At 39.5% G+C, this 21344-nt stretch overlaps 1 protein-coding gene across 1 annotated transcript; it reads left to right on the top strand.

Annotated features, from left to right (window-relative positions):
* The first annotated feature begins 8537 nt into the window (after positions 1-8537).
* Positions 8538-15671, top strand: LOC134638238 (interferon-induced very large GTPase 1-like). Its single transcript, XM_063488761.2, has 4 exons — positions 8538-9752; positions 9801-13042; positions 14949-15157; positions 15448-15671. Exons 1-4 carry the CDS (start codon positions 8538-8540, stop codon positions 15669-15671), a joined length of 4890 nt encoding a protein of 1629 aa, XP_063344831.2.
* The last annotated feature ends 5673 nt before the right edge of the window (positions 15672-21344 follow it).

The raw sequence follows: 21344 nt of genomic DNA on the forward strand, positions 1-21344 counted from the left end.
AGCATGAAATATGTATATTACAACTGTGTAACGGAGCATATTTTAAATCATTTGAATTTGTTTCATAGATTTAGAGTAATGTTTTCACTCATTTTATTTTCTCATGTTCAGATTATGACATCTTATCACTTTTAGATATCAATCTTAATGCTGTCTAATTCAAAAATTTAAGAGTAAGAAAATATTGTTGAATTCTTCCATTTACAGAGTAATCTATTCACAAATTTAGAGCTCATTATGTTTGCTTGAACACATTATCCTCATATGACTTAAACCAGTTAATCACAGTAATGGAAGTTTGGTTAGACTTGTTTTTGCTTTTATTTGCACTTTTATGATATCCAGTTCATTTTTATGATACATTCGTGTAAAATTTTTATTTTAGCTTTAAACATGTTGTTCAGTGACTGTCTATCTGTCTGTCTATCTATCTGATGCATCACAAAATAAACAACAATTGTCTTTATGATGCTAGTGTGTTTGTGTGTGTGTGTGACTGGGTCTGGGGCCTGTTGCGCTTTGGCACTTCTGAGCCTGGGCTTTTCAGCCTCATTATAAAGTATGTTTTTGTAGACAAAGAGAGAGCCATGCATGCACACACACACACCCTCTCTACAGGAACATTGTTGGTTTGTGTATCCAGTTTTTTGTTTCTTTGTTTGTATATTTTGTTTGTATGTATGTACTTACAGGTGCAGCACTTGGTGACACCTTCTGTTTGTATTCTCTGTCCGTTTATCTTTCCTCCTGTTTTCTCCCCCTTTTTCTTTTTTCTTTCTGACTCTATTTTTTTTCTTTTCTTTTTGCCGCTTCTATCCCCTCCCACCTGTCATTTCTGTTATTAGTATATAACACATGCACTCATGTGAATAATAATGGACAAATCGCAGCAAAAATGTCTGGCACAACTTCACCTACTTCCAAGGTGCATGGAGAGGATGAGAAACTATCAACGCAGGAACTCCAGCAACACTTAAAAGTAAAGAGGAACAACTTTAATAAGTGACCTATGCGTTTCGGCTCGTGGCCTTCATCAGGATCGTAGTAACACATAATACAATTCGTGCCTAAATAAAGGATAAGAAACAGAAAAAAATTCTAATTAATCAATCTTATCCTCATAGGTAAACTAGCTGGCGTATAACAGGTTGGTATTGGTTAAGTCACAGCCCAAGTAAATACTGGATTAATAATAATAATGAACAAGACAGGATAAAAAAAACATGTTTCATACATGGTTGATGAGTCATGAAATAAACATTGTACATTTACTAAAACATGTAAATGTACAATGGATGTGTCGTTTCCAACTCGCACTGCTGGATTGTCATATATTAACACTTACCAAATGTGAAGATATGATAATACTGTATGTGTTATAACCAGTAAGCTAACTTTTTCAGTGAACTCTAAAGCAAGTCCCAGACCACTCTGAGCATTTTTTTAAAAAAAGTTTCATTTTACAGAAATTCAGGTCAATAAACTAGAGTCAAGGGGGAATGGCAGGGTTTTTTTTTTGTTGTTGTTGTTGTTGTTGTTATTTTAAAGATTTAAAAAAAATAATGCAGTGTGTGGAGAGGCAGGTGAAATACAGGTAAGTGAAAATATGATTCTTCCTTCACAAGAACTGACCAGCTCAAGATTGTGAGCGACTTCCCTGAGAGATCAGTTCAGACCAGGAGTTGGGTCAGGTGAAGCTTGGGATAATGAGTGTCTCACATCTTAAATGAACAAATAGTGTCAGCTGTACAGTTAGATTTTCAAAGATTTATTAATGACATATACAAGATGTTGTGGATGTGTTGTCTCCAATAAGCACTGATGGATCGTCATATTTCACTGTTTTCTTATATTACATGAAAATTCATTCACAGATTTAAAGCTCATTTGTTTTGTTTACTTAGTTGGTACATTTAAAATTAGACTGAGTTTACTTTAATTAGACTTTAATTGTGAATTTTATCCTGTTTTTCTCCATTTTATCTTGAATATTGTCCTAAATATTGTTTTTATTATAAAATATCTTTTTACAGGTTTTTCTAAGTGTACCATTCGGTAACAAGTATAAGATGAACATTGGTGTTTACTGTGTGCAAATGTGTTATGACAAAATAAGAGATTTTCTTTCTGACAAATTGTGTGACATTTATATACTTGAGTCTTTCGAAAATTTGGCCAGTCATGTCAGTAAGCAAAAAAAAGTCAGTGCCTTTCAGTTGCATGTTCTCCCCGTGTTTGTGTGGGTTCTAATCGGGTACTTTCTCCCACAGTCCAAAGACATGCAGTAAGTGGGGACAGGTTAATTGGTAATTCTAAATTGCACTTAGGTACCCTTAACATGGGTAAGCAGAAGAGGATGGATAGATGAACTGTTAAAGTACCTGCAGTCTTCATTATTCAGCACCTGCCCTTCTTCTATTGCACTTTTATCTTTGTGATTGCTAATAGTTATATGTTACTTGGTCATTCTTGTTAGGCAGATGTGATTGCTATGTGGTACCTAAGAGAAACAGAGTTAAAGGGCTTTTTGGTGTTGTGTTGTTCTGTTTGTTTGTTTAAATTATTGTAAGGTTAAGGTTTTTTGGTAATAGTTTTAATGAATTTATTTTCTCCCTCACAAAACAGCTTTCAAGAACTTCCACTGACAAATGGCTGCAGTACTAGAGTATACAGTCACAATGGTGGAGAAAGTGTTCAGTAAACCTACCAGTACAACAGGATACAATACTTGATTAAAAGTTCAGGTCCTCCATGAAAAATTCCTAATTTAATAATTAAAGGATAAAATTAGCTTGATAAATACTGATGTTTTCTCAACTACCACTTCACCTGTTTTGCTCAAAATGACGTCATAGCTAGTGATGATTTAAGGTCATGTCTGCAGCGACTGAATTATCTGTCACTGTGAAGAGTCAGTCAACTAACTATAGGCAGAGTAACATAATTATAAATTGACAGAGTAGAAGATAAACCAATATTCATTATAAAATAAATAATCTTCACAGTAAATAAACATTTTTTTTAATTAACGGTCAAAAAGATAATTCCTAAAGAAAGCCATTACAGCATTTTCCACATTTACTCCCGATCTACTGCTATTGATAAAAACTGACGAACTAATAGCGCCCCCAGAAGTCCAGAAAAAGGTCTCTACTGCCCCCTGGTGTTTGACTGTAGTATATGCCTGGATAGAAGCATTCACAGTCTCTACCAGTGTTGACATGCAGGTGGAGCCCTGCATGTCAACACTGGTAGATCACAAATCACTCGCAGCTTTCACACAACCGCGCTGTCCATAAACTCTCACTTACTGTCCTAAAAAAAAGCAAAAAAAAAAAAAAGTTGTTGGGGGCGATGGTCACTTATCCCCATCATCCAACATACTGAAAGAATAGGTTCCACCTTAAACAGGCACAAGAGTGTGGCTCCAAAGATATGTGATGATTTAAGGGGAAAAAAGCAGTTAAAATTAAAGTTAACACGTTGCCCAAAATACAGTATCCTTCTGTTAAACAAAATGCCATTAAAAACTGTAAAATAAATTACAGTATGGTAGCAGTAAATTGTCAGTGTTCAGTCCATACTGGGCAGTGTCTTCTCAGGAAAATGAAACCTATCTTTTCCTATGTCACATGGTTTCTGGGAAATCAAGTGGTGTAGCCATTCAACTTTGGCTTTTCATTTCGATATCACTCAATTGAAACTCATGTACACTCCTCTAATATGACATGCCATTTATTGAGAGCCGCTGGGAGGAGTTTGTTAGGGCCAGACCTATCATTAAATAGTACTGATGTCTCTATATAAAGAACTGTGTCTGGTAGGATTCATAAGAAGGCAGCAGCATCTACACAAAACAGACAGAACTATAAGAAAAAAAACCCCACACACAACAAACAAAGGTGAGTTTATTATTGATTTCTGTAGTGTGTGTGTGTGCGTGTGTGTGTGTGTGTGTGTGTGTGTGTGTGTCTGCAAATACCTGGTAAAATCTGTGCCTGTGTGAGTACGATGGGTAGCAAATTAAAGGAAAAAATTAACAGCTGATCCCTAAAGTGAAGGTCTGGGTCTGGGTTACCTTGTCAAGGGAAATTTAGCATTTACCTTAAAGAGGTTGAAAATGATGTTCAGCACTAATGAGAAATGTTAAATGAACATATTAGATGTTAATCTCCAACTCCACAGACAAGGAGCACTGAAGTTGTTATGCCAGCACATAGTGTTGCAGTACTTAGCTAGGACAGAAACCTGTTGGTTTTTCCTTGTCTGTATGTTTGCAGTACCGTTACACACCCATACTCGCTTTATTTGTTTTCAGCGAGGGTTCGTCAGCACTTTCTCTAGAAAGGGAGATCTACTCCAGTTAATAATTATACTGTGGTTTACCCTGCAGCAGTATCATTTTCAGGTACCTGTTACACCAGGGACAACATGCTGTTTTATAACTAAGTTGCAGATTTGTACTCTTATGTTGCATTTCTACATGCAGCAACATAACAATGACCTCCATCACTTTTACAGCTAGATAAGCAACATCTCCCTCTCTGATATTACATTTAATCTCTTATTGTTTTTAGCGCCCATATTTCTTAGTGATCGCGACGATGCTTTAACCATTAAATTACAATGAGGAGTGATGAGGAATTGTTTAAAGTAGATGCTTTATGAAAATACCGACTATATTTACCACATTATACTACAAATAAACTGTACAATTAAAAAATGCATTAAAAAAAATCAATTTTAAAGTTTTAAAATTAAAAGTACTCATTCAACATGAAGAAAACACCAGTGTTATTCTGGATTATCATGGGAGATGTTTAATGTTGAGCTCAGCTGAAATACTTTTTGTTAATCCTCCTTGCAAAACAGACACTACAAATATATGATTGATTGATTGATCGATCGATCGATCGATCGATCGATCGATCGATCGATCGATCGATTGATTGAATGAATCTTTATTTTGAACATGTTGAAAAAGTACAACAACATAGAATTAAAAGAGACAAATAAACAAAGCAAAACAAAAGGAAAACGAGCAACCACAACTACAAATAACTTTCATGTTCAAAAAGGAGCAGGAAGAAGCATAAGCTTATTGATTTTATAGAATATAATGAACAGGATTTTTCTAATCTTCTGTTTTTGGTGAGTCTGTGTAACCTGCAGCCTCAGTTTTCTGTTCTTAGCTGAAAGGAGTGGCACCTGGTGTGGTCTTCTGCTGCTGTAAGCCATCTGCTTCACAGTTGGAAATGTTGTGCATTCAGAGATGCTCTTCAGCATATCTTCATTGTAACAATCGATTGAGATCAAAGGAGCTTGGAAAGAAAAGCGTCTGGACTTCTTTATGTTGCTTGAAGACGTTTTACCTCTCATGCGAGAAGCTTCTTCAGTTCTAAGGTCAAATGGTGGAGAGTCCCAGATTTAAACCCAGTGGGAGTATCACCCCAAAGAGGGACAAAAGGACCCCCTGATGATCCTCTAATCACCTAGGTTTAAAAGGTTTGCAAGCTCCTTTGACTACGATGACCTGGATGACTGAGAACCTTCACACACAAATCGATTGAGATAAATATTTTGAGTCTTCCTATCAGCTTATAGCAGTCTACCCATTTTCTTCTGACACGAGTGATTATCACCCAGAGAAATGCTGCTATGATATTTTTAATTTTTTGGACCATAAGCAGTTTGAGTCAACTGCTGTTGTGATTTTGCACTATGTAAATAAAATTGAACTGAATTGAATTCTCTGTAAATACTGGAGAAAATCATGGAAAATCCCAGTAGATCATGCCACATTCGAAATGAAATAAATGAGTTTTCTTATCAATTCTGAGGCTCAGTTTGAACTTCAGCAGGTCATTCTGACCATGTCTACATGCCTAAATGTTTTGAGTTGCTGTCATGTCATTAATGAGCAGGTCCATGTTTGTACCTGATAAAGTGTAGTGATTTTATGCTGCACACAGGGGACAAATAAATAGTTGTCTTTTTGTACTTTCATCTTTGATAAAGTGAATGCATATATGATACACAGACCTGCAGTAAAATGAGAAGCTGATGAGATGGAGGATCAAGATAACGCAGCTGCAGAGCAGAACAACGACAGCACAGGTGGAGACTCTGAAAACACATCTGAAACACCTCCCATCAATGAGAGAGGTAATGTGATCATATTATAGTGTTATAGTCAGACCTATTTAGAGTATGCATCTGATTTGAGTTTAGAGACAATGAAAAATGATTAAACTAGTTAAATGTAACTTTAATTTCTTTGTATATTTAGTTACTGTTCAGTAAAATCATACTCAGGCTGTGATTTTAATGGTTTCTGTATTATAACATGCTAATGTTGCTCTTTTTCTTCAGTGGCTCCTGATCTCACACTTGTACTAATTGGTGACCCAGCTTCCACTGAGATCGGACCAAAGAACATTTTCCTTGACCATGAAGTGCAAACAAATGTGGAACAGTTTTCCTCCAATCTGTATAATCTGTGTGGTCGACACGTCTGTGTCATTAACATGCTCGGCCTACAAACAAAGAGAATCCCTTTAAATCAGGGAGTTCATGCCTTTGTCTTACTATTACCCAACACTCTGCATAGCAGCCAGTACAGCTCAGGAGTGCAGTGGTTAGAGAAAGTTTTTGGGAGAGGAGCACTTTCTTATTTAATCACAGTGGTGACTCATAAAACAGGTGAAACATGTGAAAGTGCATTAAAGGAGCTGAAAACTAACACAGAGTTCAATGAAAAAAGGTTCCACACATGTAACAGAAGTATGATGGACGGAAAACAGGTAGCAAATTTGTTAGAAAAAATAAACGTCATGGTCTCTGAAAATGATCCACAAAGCTACACTCAACTGATGTGTGCTGAAGATAAAGACCAAGAAGGACACCTGGAGGAAAAATCCCACAAAGAAGAAAGGAAAAACTCAACAAATGAAAGAGGTACCTGCCTGTCTGTGTTTTAGGCATTTTTCCAACACTGTTGCAATTCTTAAAACAAACTCTTGCACTCAGCAGTGGGCTAACCTGTGAATCTTAATTTGATTAGATACAATGAATTCAGTGACATTAATTTATCAACAGTAACTTTAGAATTGTCCTTGTAAGCAAAATTTTATTCATTTGATAGATTTGTGCAAAAGTTGTGAGGGTTTCTGTCCAGAAAGTATTAAACGCAGAGGTGTAGTGCTGTTTGTTTAAATAGTGGTTACCCATCTGCCTATGTCTACACACAAATTAGAGTTATTTGTTTCTGAGGCTGTTTCACCCCAGTGACAAATTCACATTGTTGTAGTTATGCATTAACTGAGCATAAAGTCGTCTATCAGACCATTTTCATACATACCACTTCTTTTCATTCTTTCATTTGAGATACCTGCCTCCTCTCTACGTCCAGATGCGCTCGGAAGAACATAATGATTCTTCGTCAGCCTTATCTCATGTCTCTTAACTGCCACATTGATGTCTGGGAGCTAAATGGGCTTAAATTGTAATATTACCACTCATTTTGGTATGATCATGGAGACACAAAACACATTAGCTTATTCGTGTTTTAATCAGTATTAGTTCACTGTCGCCCAATGGACATGCCCTAATCGATGCTCAAAAGCTTTAAAATTGCTTTCTGCCATCAAAGCTCAGGTCCTCCACAACCATCTGCAACCACTAAAGGGTAAAATTTTAATGAAAATTGGATTTTATATTAATAGGAATAAGCCAAAAATGGAAATGGTGACAAAATGCTTATGTCAGCTGCTCCCTTATTTACAAGAGGTCACCAGAGCAGATGGATTCATATATTTGATTTGGCAGAAATTTCACACTGGGTGCCCTTCCTGACACAACCCCACCCAGGGTTTTATGTCTCCTCCGTGTCTCCAGCCAGAGATTGTTTGTGTGTTAGGAAAATGTGTTGACCACTATACTACAAAGTCCCAAAGAACAAGTTTGAAAGGTTTGCAGCAAAAACTAGAGAATTGTATTACTTTCATTACACACTGATTTGACTTTTTGGTTCCACTTTAAACTGTAGGAACCTCAGATGAGGAGGTGAGTGTAAAGGAGAACATCAGTGGAAACAAGGAGGTAAGAAAGTCACCATTTTTTTCATATAGGACATTTTACTTTACCACACTATATAACACTATAATTTCTTTACACAGAGTACATGTTTATTTGCTTATTTTCTGCAGCCAGTGAAGGTTTCTAGAGAAATCAAAAAGAAGAACTCATGTCAAAAACAAACTGAGATACTGCTTGGCAGACTTCAACTTCAAGACAAATTTCAAGATAAGTTTCCACCAGCAGATTTTCTTCAGATACATCCACCTGTGAAACAACACCATGTTACATCTGAGAAAGATCTAGCTCAGACATTTCTCCACACGCTGATGATGTTAGACTACAGAGTCAGATACATTCCTGTAAAATCAGACAGTCAGACAGAGGGGACACATCCAAAACCTGTTCAGGTGATTGACATAACTGAGGAAGATTTTAGTGATTTGGGGGCTTTATTAAGAATGGGTGCAGGCACACATCAGTCAGAACAGACTCATGTGCATCCAGTTGATGTTCAGATGGCAGTATTTCACTGCTCAGACAGCTTCCTTAAACAGATGATGATTACAAAGCTCTCTCAGTGTCAGTATGCCTTACCTTTGCTTGTTCCTGACCCAGTCACAATGGAGATCGAGTGTCCTCTGTGGACTTTCAGACAAATAACAAAAACCTGGAAGGTAACTGAAATCAAAGATGGCTCAAACATCGTCACTATGAAGAGTGTTCCAGTCTGCAAAGCTCAGACACCCTTGGTGTCATTTTTCCGCCTGGGTTCTCTGTCAGTGTCTAAATCTCAGCTGATGAACACTTTGATCAACGACCGTCACAGCACCTTCTTCCACAGGAACTGTTCAGGAAGCACCAAGTCTCGATATCTGATGGATGGTGTGGCAGAGATTGCCTGGTACTGTCCTGCTGGGAAACCCAATGATGCCTTCAATGACTGCATTGCTTTTTGTAATCTTCATGGTGATGCTCTGTTGACTGAAAAACAGCGTGACATACTGATTGAAAAATCTTCCATTAATATTGTTCTTTTTGCTTCTCTGCAAAAGCATGAAGAAAGCCAATCACTGATATCAGGTCTTTTTAAATCTCGCAAACCTCTCATTTGTCTCTGTGTTGATGACTGTGATGTTGTAAAGACAACAACTGGACAATACATCATAGGTCTCAAGGACAGAAGCCAGTCAGAGGTATCTGAAAAACTGAAACAAATCATTAGAGAATTTTTATCTGTAGATGGTTCCAGCTTGAAACCATCCTTCCAGCTTGAAATGATGGCTGAGCTCTCTGAAATCAGAGTGGATGAAAGTGACCCAGCCTGTCAAAAAGGGAAATCTGCTGCTATGAAAATAATGGATTTGATTAAAAAGAATAACATGGATGTCTCAAAGCTCAAAGATGAATTCCTTCCTTATCGAGGTGATCTGTGGCATCAGTGGTGCAAAATACACAAAGAACTGTATCATCTCAGAGGAGACATCGAAAATGAGAAAAGTAAAAAGCAACAACAACTGATGAACATACGTGAGAAACAATGTGATGCTTCCTGCAGTAAACTGATGGAGTTGTTCACTGAAACTCTCTCATCATTGCCACTGACAGACAAACAGTATTTTCTGAAATGGATTCAGATATTAATAGATGATCTCTCCACAGATGAGCTTTCCTCAGTTCTCCAAAGTTATGATAAAAAATGGTCTGAGGTCTTGGCTTTAAAGAACAAATGCAATAAATCAGATGTGTTATCAATAAAACAAACTGAGCTTGAAGAAATTTCCAGAAAACTGCAGTCTGCAACATTTGGTTTGGAGCACATCTTCAGAGAAATGGGACAGATCTATGAAGCTCATAGAGCAATAGAAGGAGAGAACAGACACACTGACTGGTCTAAATACCCTGAGCTGGCTGCACAGCTGATGATATCAGGACACCCGATGGAGCTGATGGATGGTGATGCAGGTCACGTGCCTTTAACGTGGATCTCCAGTCTTTTAGAGGAAGTCATCAAGAAACTGGGGGACCAGAGAGTTTTTGTGTTGTCAGTTTTGGGCATACAAAGCAGTGGAAAATCAACAATGCTGAACACCATGTTTGGATTGCAGTTTGCAGTGAGTGCAGGCAGGTGCACCAAAGGTGCCTTCATGCAGCTGCTCAAAGTATCAGAGGAGATGAAGAAAGACTTGAAGTTTGACTATCTTCTAGTGGTGGACACTGAAGGACTGCGCGCTCTTGAGCTGGAAGGTAACACCACTCGTCACCATGACAACGAACTGGCAACATTTGTTGTTGGTCTGGGAAACCTGACACTGATCAACATCTTTGGAGAGAATCCATCTGAGATGCAGGACATCCTGCAGATTGTTGTTCAGGCTTTCATGAGGATGAAGAAAGTTAAACTTTCTCCCAGTTGTGTGTTTGTTCACCAGAATGTTACAGATGTTGCAGCAGTAGAGAAAAACATGGATGGAAAGAGACGCCTGCAGGAAAAACTGGACCAGATGGCCAAACTAGCAGCTGAAGAGGAGTTTTGCAGTGCAGAGTGCTTCAGTGATGTCATTGAGTTTGATGTCCAAAAAGATGTGAAATACTGTGCCCAGCTGTGGGAGGGCAGTCCACCCATGGCTCCTCCTAATCCAGGATACAGCGAGAGCATCCAAGAAGTGAAGAACACCATCCTCTCTAAAGCTTCAAAGTCTGCTGGGATCACTCTCTCACAGTTCAAATACAAAATTCAGGACCTGTGGAGTGCCCTCCTCACTGAAAACTTTGTTTTCAGTTTTAAAAACACACTTGAAATTGCAGCGTACAGAAAACTGGAGGCCGAATATGGAAACTGGACCTGGGACCTGAGGAGCAACATGTTGACCATTGAAAACCAACTTCATAACAGAATTGAAAATGGAAATCTTGACAAGGTGGAGCTGAGTTATCTTAAAAAAGAATCAAACAAAACATATGAAACTATAGCAAAAGAAATGACAACATACTTTGAAGATAAAAGAGAGAAAGAAATGTTGGCTCAGTGGAGAGGCCGATTTGAAACCAAAATCAAAGAGTTTCATGATGATCAGGTGAGCACAGTGAAAAGAAAACTGGATGAAGTTATTCAGCAGAAGAAGGCTCGTGAAAAGCTGGATGATAAGAAGAAAGAGTTTGAGGACAAGCTGCTACAGAAGAGCAAAGAGCTCGCTCAGCAGCTGAAGGATAAGGCCAAAGATGAAGAAGAGCTTCAAAAACAGTTCAGCTCTGTTTGGAGTGACCGGGTCACTGAATTAACAGCAGATATAAAACCTGTTGAAGATATCGACCTGGAAGAGGATATGTTTGCTATCCTTCAGGAACTTGGTTTTGAGTGGCCTCTGATAAATGAATGCAAAGAAAATGGCAGATACAAGAATATATCACTTCTTGGAGATTATACGGATTATGTCATCCTTCCAAAGAAAGGAAATCTCTCTGACACAAGTGAACCAACTCAAGATATTGAGGAGGATGACAATGCTTCAAGTTTTTGGCAATATATTAAAAAAACCTTTGGATATAATTCAAAAACAAAACAAAGAAAACATAAATCACACAGTGCTTTATCTTATGATGAACGGCAAGAGATCAGACTGCTTATTGACAAAGCTGACAAACAGTCACTTGATGCAATTAAAGACAAACCTGTGGCTACAAGAGGCTACACACAAACTCACTTGCATGAAGTGGCCAAAAATGTAAAAGAGGAAGTGAAGAATTTTTCAAGGACATATACTTTGAAGAAGGAGTTCACAGTCGATCTCATACTGTATGTGTTTGACAGAGCAGAGAGTTGGCTTCTAGACTCCCAGAAGAAATTTAAAATGAGCGCAGATGCACTCACTTATTTAGAAAGCAAGAAAACACAGTTTTACACAATCTTTAGAAGCTTTTGCAAAGGAAGCTCATCTGCTGTTGTGCTCGCAGAACTGATCTGTGAAAAGCTGAAAGCTTCCACTGTTGAGGCTGTCTGTAACAAGACTGCCATTGGTCTGGCTGGAGAGATGAGGTGTAATTTCCCAGCATTCAGTGGGAACAGGCTGAACTTGGAGAAACATGTGCTGAAGTCACTCGCTGAGAATGAAAACTTTGATGATTTCATCACCTACATCAGAAATCCAAGGAGACAAACAAAAGCTTTTATAAAAGCACAAGTAAAGAAATACATCTTCACAGATCACAAAGACGAAACTGTGAATGTACTCAAGAAAAATGTTGATGATGTCAACTCACTTGTGAGTCAAGCTTTATCTACAGCAACACAGAAAGTCCAAACTCAGACAGGAGACACAAACATGTGGCTGAAGGAATTTTCTAGTTTGCTAAAAGATGAGTTAACTCTTGATATCATTTCTTCCCAAAATTTCAGTGATATAAGTGATTTTGAGTTTCTGAAGGAAGAGATAAAGGAAATATTTGCATCCATCATTGATCAGATGAGCAGCTTCTCACTGGACAAACTGAAGGAATCCAGGCTGAAGCCTGATGAAATCCTCATTGATCAGCTGTGTAAGTGTTGCTGGGTAAAATGTCCCTTCTGTGCAGCTGTTTGTACTAACACCATTGAAGGTCACAGTCCTGATGACCACAACGCCCCTTTTCATCGACCTAAAGGAATCAAAGGATGCCACACAAGAGGAACAGTGGAATTCAGCATCAATTTCTGCACAACAAACATTGCAAGTGATGGCAAATTTTATCCTCATCATGATTCAGAGGAAACTGTTCCCTATAAACTGTACAGAAATGCTGGTCCAAAGTTTGCTAACTGGAGAATCACCCCTGATGAGTCTAAGCTGGCATACTGGAAATGGTTTGTGTGTCGATTTCAAAAGAAACTGGAAGAGTACTATAAGTACAAATTCCAGGGCAGAGGAAAGATTCCCACTGAGTGGAAAACAATCTCTAAATACGAAGCCATTAAAAGTCTGGATGAAATGTGTGACTAAGTCAAAGAAACAAAACCCTTCAGTTTTGATTTCACATCATAACTCATTACGCAAATGCTAAAAGAATGGATTTTAGTGACGTAAACAAAAGTGCAAGACTGAAATGACAGCATTACTACAGGAAAAGAGAAACAGTGTGTGAGATTAGACTGTTCTTCTATGTAATAATGTCTTGATATTTAAAAGTAACTTTTATTGAAATGTTATTTTACAATAAAAAAAACTTTCTGTGGAGATTATGCTGAAACAAATAAAGTTATTGTATATATATATTTTAGTTTCTTTTGTTCAAGGTTGCTATAGAACATGTAAAATGATATTTCTTCATTCTTTTTTAGTCGTTCATATAGTCAAGTAGTATGTTACCAGTCATCTGAATTTGTCTCATATTGATTTTTCTGTAATGTATTTTTGTCATTTTCTTATATTATGTTGAAATTATGATAGCTGCCAGTTCATCACTTTATTACAGTTTATAAACTTATATACATGAGAATTCATTCTGATATTTAAAACTCGTTTGTTTTGTTTACTTGGTTCTAATACATTTTTAAGCAGTTATCCAGATTGAGTTTAGTTTGAATATTATATACTATTTTACCCCATTTTATCCTGAATAGTGTCCTAACTATTGTTTTCAGTAACAAAATTTTAGTCTATGAGATCAACATTGGTGTTATTAGTAGTCAGATGTGTTACATTAAAATAAAATCTTTGTTTTTCTTTCTGACATGCAGCGCAAATTGTGTGATATTTATATACTTAGAATTGTATCTTTCTTGTCCGATATATTTCCTTCTCGCTCCCTTTGACCTCTGGACTTCAAGTTCAGTATTAAGTACAGATGTTCCTTTTTTTAAATACATATACATATATATATATATTTTATTTTATTTTTTTAAACTTTTAACTTATTACAATCGAAACGGACAGGGCCAGGGAATAGGAAAGAGAAAGGCGAGGAAAAAAGAATTTGCGAAGAGGCTCAACAGAAGAAGAGAGAAAGAAAAATAGAGGAGAAGAGAGATAGAGAGAAGACACAAAAAATCTGTTTGATCACCTGGTGGAGAAAAAAAAGGGTGGGGGGAAGAAAAAACAGGCAAAAAGAGAACAACACAGTAGGCAAACCACAGCAACAACCAACATAAGCATAGATAACAGTAAATAATAAATCTCGAATGTTACTGAGTAGCACACAAGACCAACTGCATGAAGCAGCAGCCAACCAAGATAGTATGTGTCTGTGAGTATCTGTACAAACCGGTACTCAGGTGTGAACACTTGTGTGAACACCCGTGTGCACACCTGTGCGTGTAAGTGTGCTTGTATTGACAAGGTTTCTGTCTAAGTAACTGTCTAATAGTAGGTGTGGGGAGTCACAGCCCTGCCGGGGCATGGAGGAGATCCAGGCCCCAGACATCTAGAGGGCACCCAGCAGCCACGGTGCAGAAGCCACAGGGGACTGCCACAACAAGCCCGCAGGCTCTGGCGGCTGCTGGCTACGCCAGAGCAGACCGGGCCCCAGGCCCAGAAACCCCACATCCAAGGGCCCTCCACACCCCGGAAGAGGCCTGACTGAGCCATGGGGGCCAGGCCCCACCAAGCAGCCACCGGGAGTGAGCCAGTACATACCCAAGCACCCAGCCCTGGACACAGAGAACCACCAACGCATTGATGGGCGGCAGGGAGTGTGGTTGGGGGAGATGTTCCGAGAGATGAAGTCTAAGACCAGACCTGATCCATAAACATAGAAAAACAGGCACACAAAGACACGGACATGTATTCCCACCCTCATGCACACATATACAAATACTTAGCACTCGCCCACCATGGAGACAAACAGAAATGAACACTGTACACACACTCACACTCCCCAAACATACTCTATACCCCCAGGTCCAGGCACCATCACCCCCAGAGGGGCAACCCACCCTCAGACCTAGGAGATGTTTCCCTTTACTCTGGGGTGGAGACAAGCAAACCGCCCCCAGTCCTGCAGCAGCAGGGAGGCCCAACAGCCCAGACCCTGACAGATGGCCAGTTCCTCCTCCCAAGCCCTCCACCCCAGATGGTGAACAGTGTGAAGACCCTATACCTCACTGCGGGTGCTCATATGTGGTGTTGCTGCGTGCTGTTCTAAAGTGATTTAAAACATGTGAGGGGATTGGTGCCAACAACCCTCTGCCAGATAACAGCTGGCATCAGCACACCCCCTCCCAGGAACCATCGATGTCTACATCTATTTAAAATTGAGAGGTGGGCACAGGAGGTGAGGCTGAATAAACAGACCGTCCTCTGGATGCCGTTTAGTGTGCCCACCCCCAAGGCCCTATATATATGTGTCATGAGAGTGTAAGTAATGTGAGTGTCTAAGTTGTGGAATAAAGTGGCACAGGTGGCCAGGAGGGGACAGAGGAGGAATGCCTCCCCTGTACCTCAGTGACACACCTGTACCGCAAGGCCCTGCATGTGTGGTGGTGTGATGGAGCGGGAGGAGGGAGGCAACTGGGGGTGGGGGGGCAAAGCACCCCCTCCCTGGAGCCATCTCCCCCGCTGACACCCCAGAAGGCACCCTGTTCCCTGGACTCCACCAAGGGCAGGGGGCCCAAGCCCATGTAGACTGGGGCCCACAACAGCAGCACCACCAAGCCCCACAGAGCCCGGGGCGGCCCTCCTGATCCCACAGCAGAGGAAAACTTACACCCATCCCAGCATTCAGCTGTTGGGATGGGTTGGGATGGCCCAGCCAGAACCACAGCCCGGAGGCGGAACACCCTCAGAACTCCTAGTCCCCAAGCCCGCCCCGGACCTACCTAGGGGCAGCTAGGCTACCAGGCCAGTAACCTACATCCACTGGCACAAACCCTCCCCCAGTCCTACTGCAAGCAGTGGCTAGAAAAACACCACCCAAGAGCCACCAGAGCCCTCTCCAGGTCATGACCACAGCCCCCGGGTTGAGCAACAAAAGAAGCCTGTACCTACCCCCACATCAACTACAATATCGGAGGCAGGACAAAACCACGACCCCCACACCCCCACCAGGCGATGGAGCCAATCACAGGAGCCCAGAGAGATTGACCTAATGTAGAATAGAATAGAATAGAATAATCCTTTAATTTTCCCACAAGGGGAAATTTGGTTGTAACAGCAGCAAAAAAGAACAGAACAGGACACAGTACAGAAACACACACAATTTTTACAGAAAAAAATATTTACATCATAGACAAAAGTTACAAAAACAGGGTAATGTGGCAGCAGAGGCTGTATTAAGATTAATATTGTCACGGTTCGCGAGGCGAGCTGTATGGAATTACTAAAGGACCCAAGATGCGGCACAACTGAGGTGAGGAAGCTTTATTGATGGAGCGTGCTCATACAACAAAGGCGAGGGTGATGAAAAACAGAACTGAGTAAACCTAAACTGGGAAAACTAAGCATAGAAAACAAAACTGAAACCTAGAGACACAAATGGAGATGCAGGGAGACTACAAACGCCACTGCTGTTTACTTTCTTGTCTTCATTTTTGTCTGAAGTGATAGCAATGCTGTACGTCTTAATTTGTTTCAGAAATCCCTCAGTCAGAACATGGTATATCATGTTTAGGTGGAAACTAGCGATCTAACTCCCTGCTAACTTCTAACTCTGTTAAATTTAATAAATTCTGTTTTCATGGATGCCTGGATGTTAAACTTAATTGTTACACCTGGTAGAGCAACCACACTGATCATTTTATTACAGATGAAAGAATTTAGACAGTTTTTCAACTCTCAGTAATGCTGCAGTAATCGTTTGACTTTGGGTCCTGCAGCGGAGTTTGGGCCCAGACATGGCTAATGATGTCAGACTTAAAGACCGGATTGCCTTGACAGTGTGAGCAGTTGTTAGAAGACGTAAAACCCATCTTGAACATCCGTTGACCTATATAGTGTACTCTATGTAGTATTTTTGTATTGTATTAATCGTAGACTGGGATTTCTAATCAGTTTAAAGGTTTTTAAGCATATTTGAGACCAGAAGTTGTGGTCTAAGCTGACTGATAGATCCGCTTCCCATTTTGCAATAGGAAGGGATATTGAGTCATCTTTTTTGGAGATGGTCCTGTATATTTTACACAGTGATTTGGGGGATTTGAGATTAAGGAATTGTACCACACTTAATGGTCTTTGTGATTCAACTTGATTAGGTTTAATTTTCTTTTAACTATAGATGTAATTTGTTGATATTCTAAACATCTGTTCTTGTTAATCCCATACTGTATAATTAGTCTGTCAAACGGAATAAAGTCTGTTCCTTCGAATATATATATAAGGAATTAAATACTTATATATATGAATATAAGTATTTAATTCCTTTACAACTCCAATCTGAGAAGTTTTCATTAAGTAGGCTAGTTTCAGTCATTGTGCAAATGCAATCTTTATAAGGTTCGGGAAACCTGCAGTCAGCTGAGACTGAAGAAGTCACTTGGATGAGTGACGAAACGTTTCTCCCTCTGAAAACGTTACGTCCAGATGAACCGAATCAACCTTTTGAGATCAAAGGAAGTTAATCATGTAGTGAAGTAGACTCTGGGTTAGGATGTTACATGATGTCCATAAACGCACCACTGACATCCACACCTTCCAGCCGACAATTACCCGGCTATAAGAAACAGCTGCGCTTCACCACTGAGAGAAGGCATTTGGCAGTCGTGGCAATCCAAGGTGGCTGCGAGCATTAGGCAGTCGAACACTGCATATCTCTTAAGGAAAGCTACTTAGAATTGCCCTTTAGAGAGTGGTAAGTGCGACCTTTGTGTTTATCATACTGTGGCATAGTAGGGTGGACTTTGACTACTGTTTCCCTCCTTTGTTGCAGGTGTGCATTATACTGCTGCTGTCTTGTCAGATGCCGTTTTGTTTGTTATGCACTACTTTTATAACGTACAGTGATTTGGGATGTGTTGGTTTTATGTAGATCTTTTATTGATTGTTTAACGTTTTATCTTTTCTTTTATTGCTTTAGTGGAGGTGCGGCCGCTTGTTCAGAGGCTAGGCACGTGAGGTGGAATCCCCTCCCCGATGCATGCGAGTGTACACACCGGGCATAGGCAGATTGCACCCTTTAGTTTAGTGTGAGTGAGGTTTGCTGTGAAATCACACGGGTGAGTAATTGGTGGCACCCTTGGGCACTCCTCCCTGTAGGTTGCCTCCTCAAGTGGCCGGTCTCCACCATTTTGTCTAGTTGCTTCCTTTTAATATGTTGTGCTTGTTTTAGGGTTGCATTGTGATAGGGAGTATGTCGTTTTAATCATCGTTGTTAATAAAGTGTTTTAATTATGTTACTGTGTCTTTTGATCTTACAGTTATGTTTTAGTAGTTTCTTCTAATAAACTTTTGAATTGTAAACTCCCTTTGTCTCACCTCTGCCATTAAATAACGAGTCTGTGGGCTTTGGTAGCCAGTGCAATCTTTTCATTGGCTAGAGAAATCTTTCCTGGGGTTGTAGCGCCCTCCCTCATTACCTTCTGTGTATTTATGTCAGAATCTCCCTCTGTTCCATTTCGCGTCGTCCCTCAGTGTTCTGTGCATTTCCCCGTGGTTTCCCCGTGCCTCCTTGTGAGTTAGTTTTAGTTCTTCCCAGTGTAGTTTCGTATCGCCCTTTGCCTTTCTGTTAATAAAGTCGTGTTTTGAGTTTAACCTCCCCGTTTACGAGTCCAGCGTTTGGGTCCAATCCTGCCTGCCTGCACAGCACATCATGACAAAAATAGCATGAGCCATCATCTACAACACAAAGCTATTCAGCACCTGCTGACACAAAACAGTAAATAGGAAAATCTTACTAGTTCTACTTTAAAAATTATTATCACCATTTTTCTCATTTTAGATTTGAGTTTCTAAGGTGTGCTTGCATCTAAACCACGCAATCAGAGACTAAAATTAATATTAATTTATCTAAAATGTTAGGTAGCATCTCAGATTAAAGACATATCAAGTGTAATCTGTTAATAAAAGAACTCCAGGTAATTTGGAAAAAAGTTATCATTATATCATATTATCTCAAGTTATGAATTTTAGTTGTATTACATAAAATCACTAAGAACAAGCGCTATTTGCTGTAATCACAATTTGCCATTCAATCTTTCTCACAATAAAATTCACGATTAAACAACTCTGCCTCTGTCCGTTATCTATGAACCACAAACATGGATGTCTATGCTTCTTTAAAAGATGATCAAATGCTATCTTGCTGCTCCAGAAGGTTTTAGTGTAAAAACATGGACGAACTAACAGGCCCCAGAAGTCAAGAAGAAGGTCTCTGCTGTCCCCTGGTGTTTGACCTGGATAGGAAAAAAGCTCAAACAGAAGAAACTTCACTGCAGATATTTTAAAAATTAACACATTGCTCAAAATGTGCCTTTTAGGAATAATTAAGGACATAAGCATAACTGCAGAGTGTATACTTCAAGCAAAGATTGTGTTACCTTACTTAACACAAGTCTGTGTACTTTGCTGCAGCTCTGGTAGTCTTCCTTTGTGGTAAGGCCAAAACCTCACTGGGTGCCACAGTCCTGATTAATTCTGCACTCTGACATTTCATGTGGTTTCATGCACATGTTTCTGGAGGGAGACAGGAAAGAAGTTTTACTAATGAGAAGAGAATGCATATGATGCAGCTGGTATCTGCTTGGACCCTTTGGTTTTTACATCTAGTTTCAATTAGAACATGCAAAATATATGTTGATATATGGATGTGTGGTATCATTAGTTCAGTTGCACCAGTCACAGTGTTTATTAAACCACATATTGTAATAAGAAACTGTGATTTTGATCCTGTGTGTATGGTATGTTATGTAATGAGAAGATTTCAAATTGTATGTCAATGTTAATAAAAACATGCATGATAAAGATCGAAGTTCTGAAATGTTGGGTCATTCTGATCATGAACTGGGTTTCCCAGGGAGCCTTTCCCCTCATGAAAGTTAAAAGCTGTTGTATTGACCTAAAATAAAGTCCATGCTTCGTGAACTTCAACATCAGAGGCCACAAGCTGGTTAAAGGTTATATGTAAGCAGGGTGTGCAAATGTTGAACTAAGATAACTGATAATCAGTGAATGGCTGGTGTTATTTGATACAGTATCTCAATAGGATTTTGTAGGACGAATAATCAAAGGTAATTATAAATGAATAGATAGTAAATACTGAAATATTGTAATTATGAATAAATTAAATACATTTTTAGAAATGGAGTCAGATGTTTTATTTCAGTCCTAATGTGCAGCTGTAGAGGGGTAAACATGTGTCCATTACAGTGGATACTGTGCATTAACAAGAGGTGCTTAAAAATGACATGAAGATTTCACTGGACATTTTATTAGTATTAGCTTGGTTGTACTGGGTACTGCTACCATTTTGCCCTCAGAACTGCTTTAATTCTTTATAGCATAGACTTAACAAGGTGCTGGAAACATTTCTTAGATTTTGCTCCATACTGACATGACATCAGACGGTTGAATCTCCTATTCCACCACATCTCAAAGGTTCTCTATTGGATTGAGATCTGGTGACTGTGAAGGCCATGTGAGTACAGTGAACTTATGTTCAACAACATGATTTAAGCCTTGGTTATCCTGCTAAAAAGCTGCCATGAGAGTATGGGTGCAGTGCAGTCAAAAAGGGATGATCAGCAACAATAACCAGGTAGGTTGTGGGATTTTTAAACAATGCTCAGTTCATACTAAGGGCCCCAAAGTGTGCTATGAAAATATTCCCTATACTGAGACACCACCAGCCTGAACCGTCAATACAAGGCAGGATGTGTTCATGTTCTTTATACCCTGACATCTGAATGTTGCAGCAGAAATTGACTCACAAGACCAGGCAATGGTTTTCAAGTCTTCTGTTGTCCAGTTTTGGTGAGGTTTGAATTGTAGCCTCTGATTTGTTCTTAGCAGACATGAGTGGCATCCAGTGTTGTCTTTTGCTGCCATAACCCACCTGCTTCAAAGTTCCATGTGCTCTGCACTCAGAGATGCTCTTCTGCATCTTTGAGATGTAATAAGTGGCTGTCAGTCTTGCCTTCCCATCAGTTTAACCTCCTAGGACAGGGGTGGGCAATCTCAGTCCACGAGGGCCGGTGTCCCTGCAGGTTTTAGATCTCACCTTGGGTCAACACACCTGAATCACATTAGTTCGTTACCAGGCCATCAGCATTTTGTGATATACAAAGACCTATCCGGCATTAACAACATCAAAGTCACTTAAATCACCTTCCTTCCTCATTCATTGTAGCTTCATGCTATTAGCACTGA

The sequence above is a fragment of the Pelmatolapia mariae genome, linkage group LG2, assembly GCF_036321145.2.
Source record: "Pelmatolapia mariae isolate MD_Pm_ZW linkage group LG2, Pm_UMD_F_2, whole genome shotgun sequence".
NCBI classification, from domain to species: Eukaryota; Metazoa; Chordata; class Actinopteri; order Cichliformes; family Cichlidae; genus Pelmatolapia; species Pelmatolapia mariae.

Excerpts from the sequence above, each read along its gene's own strand:
- LOC134638238 (XM_063488761.2), top strand. The coding sequence starts at position 8,538 with ATGGGTGCAGGCACACATCAGTCAGAACAGACTCATGTGCATCCAGTT. Across the intron at positions 13,043-14,948 it reads ATTAAAAGTCTGGATGAAAT|GTCCAGGCACCATCACCCCC; the intron begins GTGTGACTAAGT and ends CTATACCCCCAG. Across the intron at positions 15,158-15,447 it reads GACCCTATACCTCACTGCGG|GTGGCCAGGAGGGGACAGAG; the intron begins GTGCTCATATGT and ends AAAGTGGCACAG.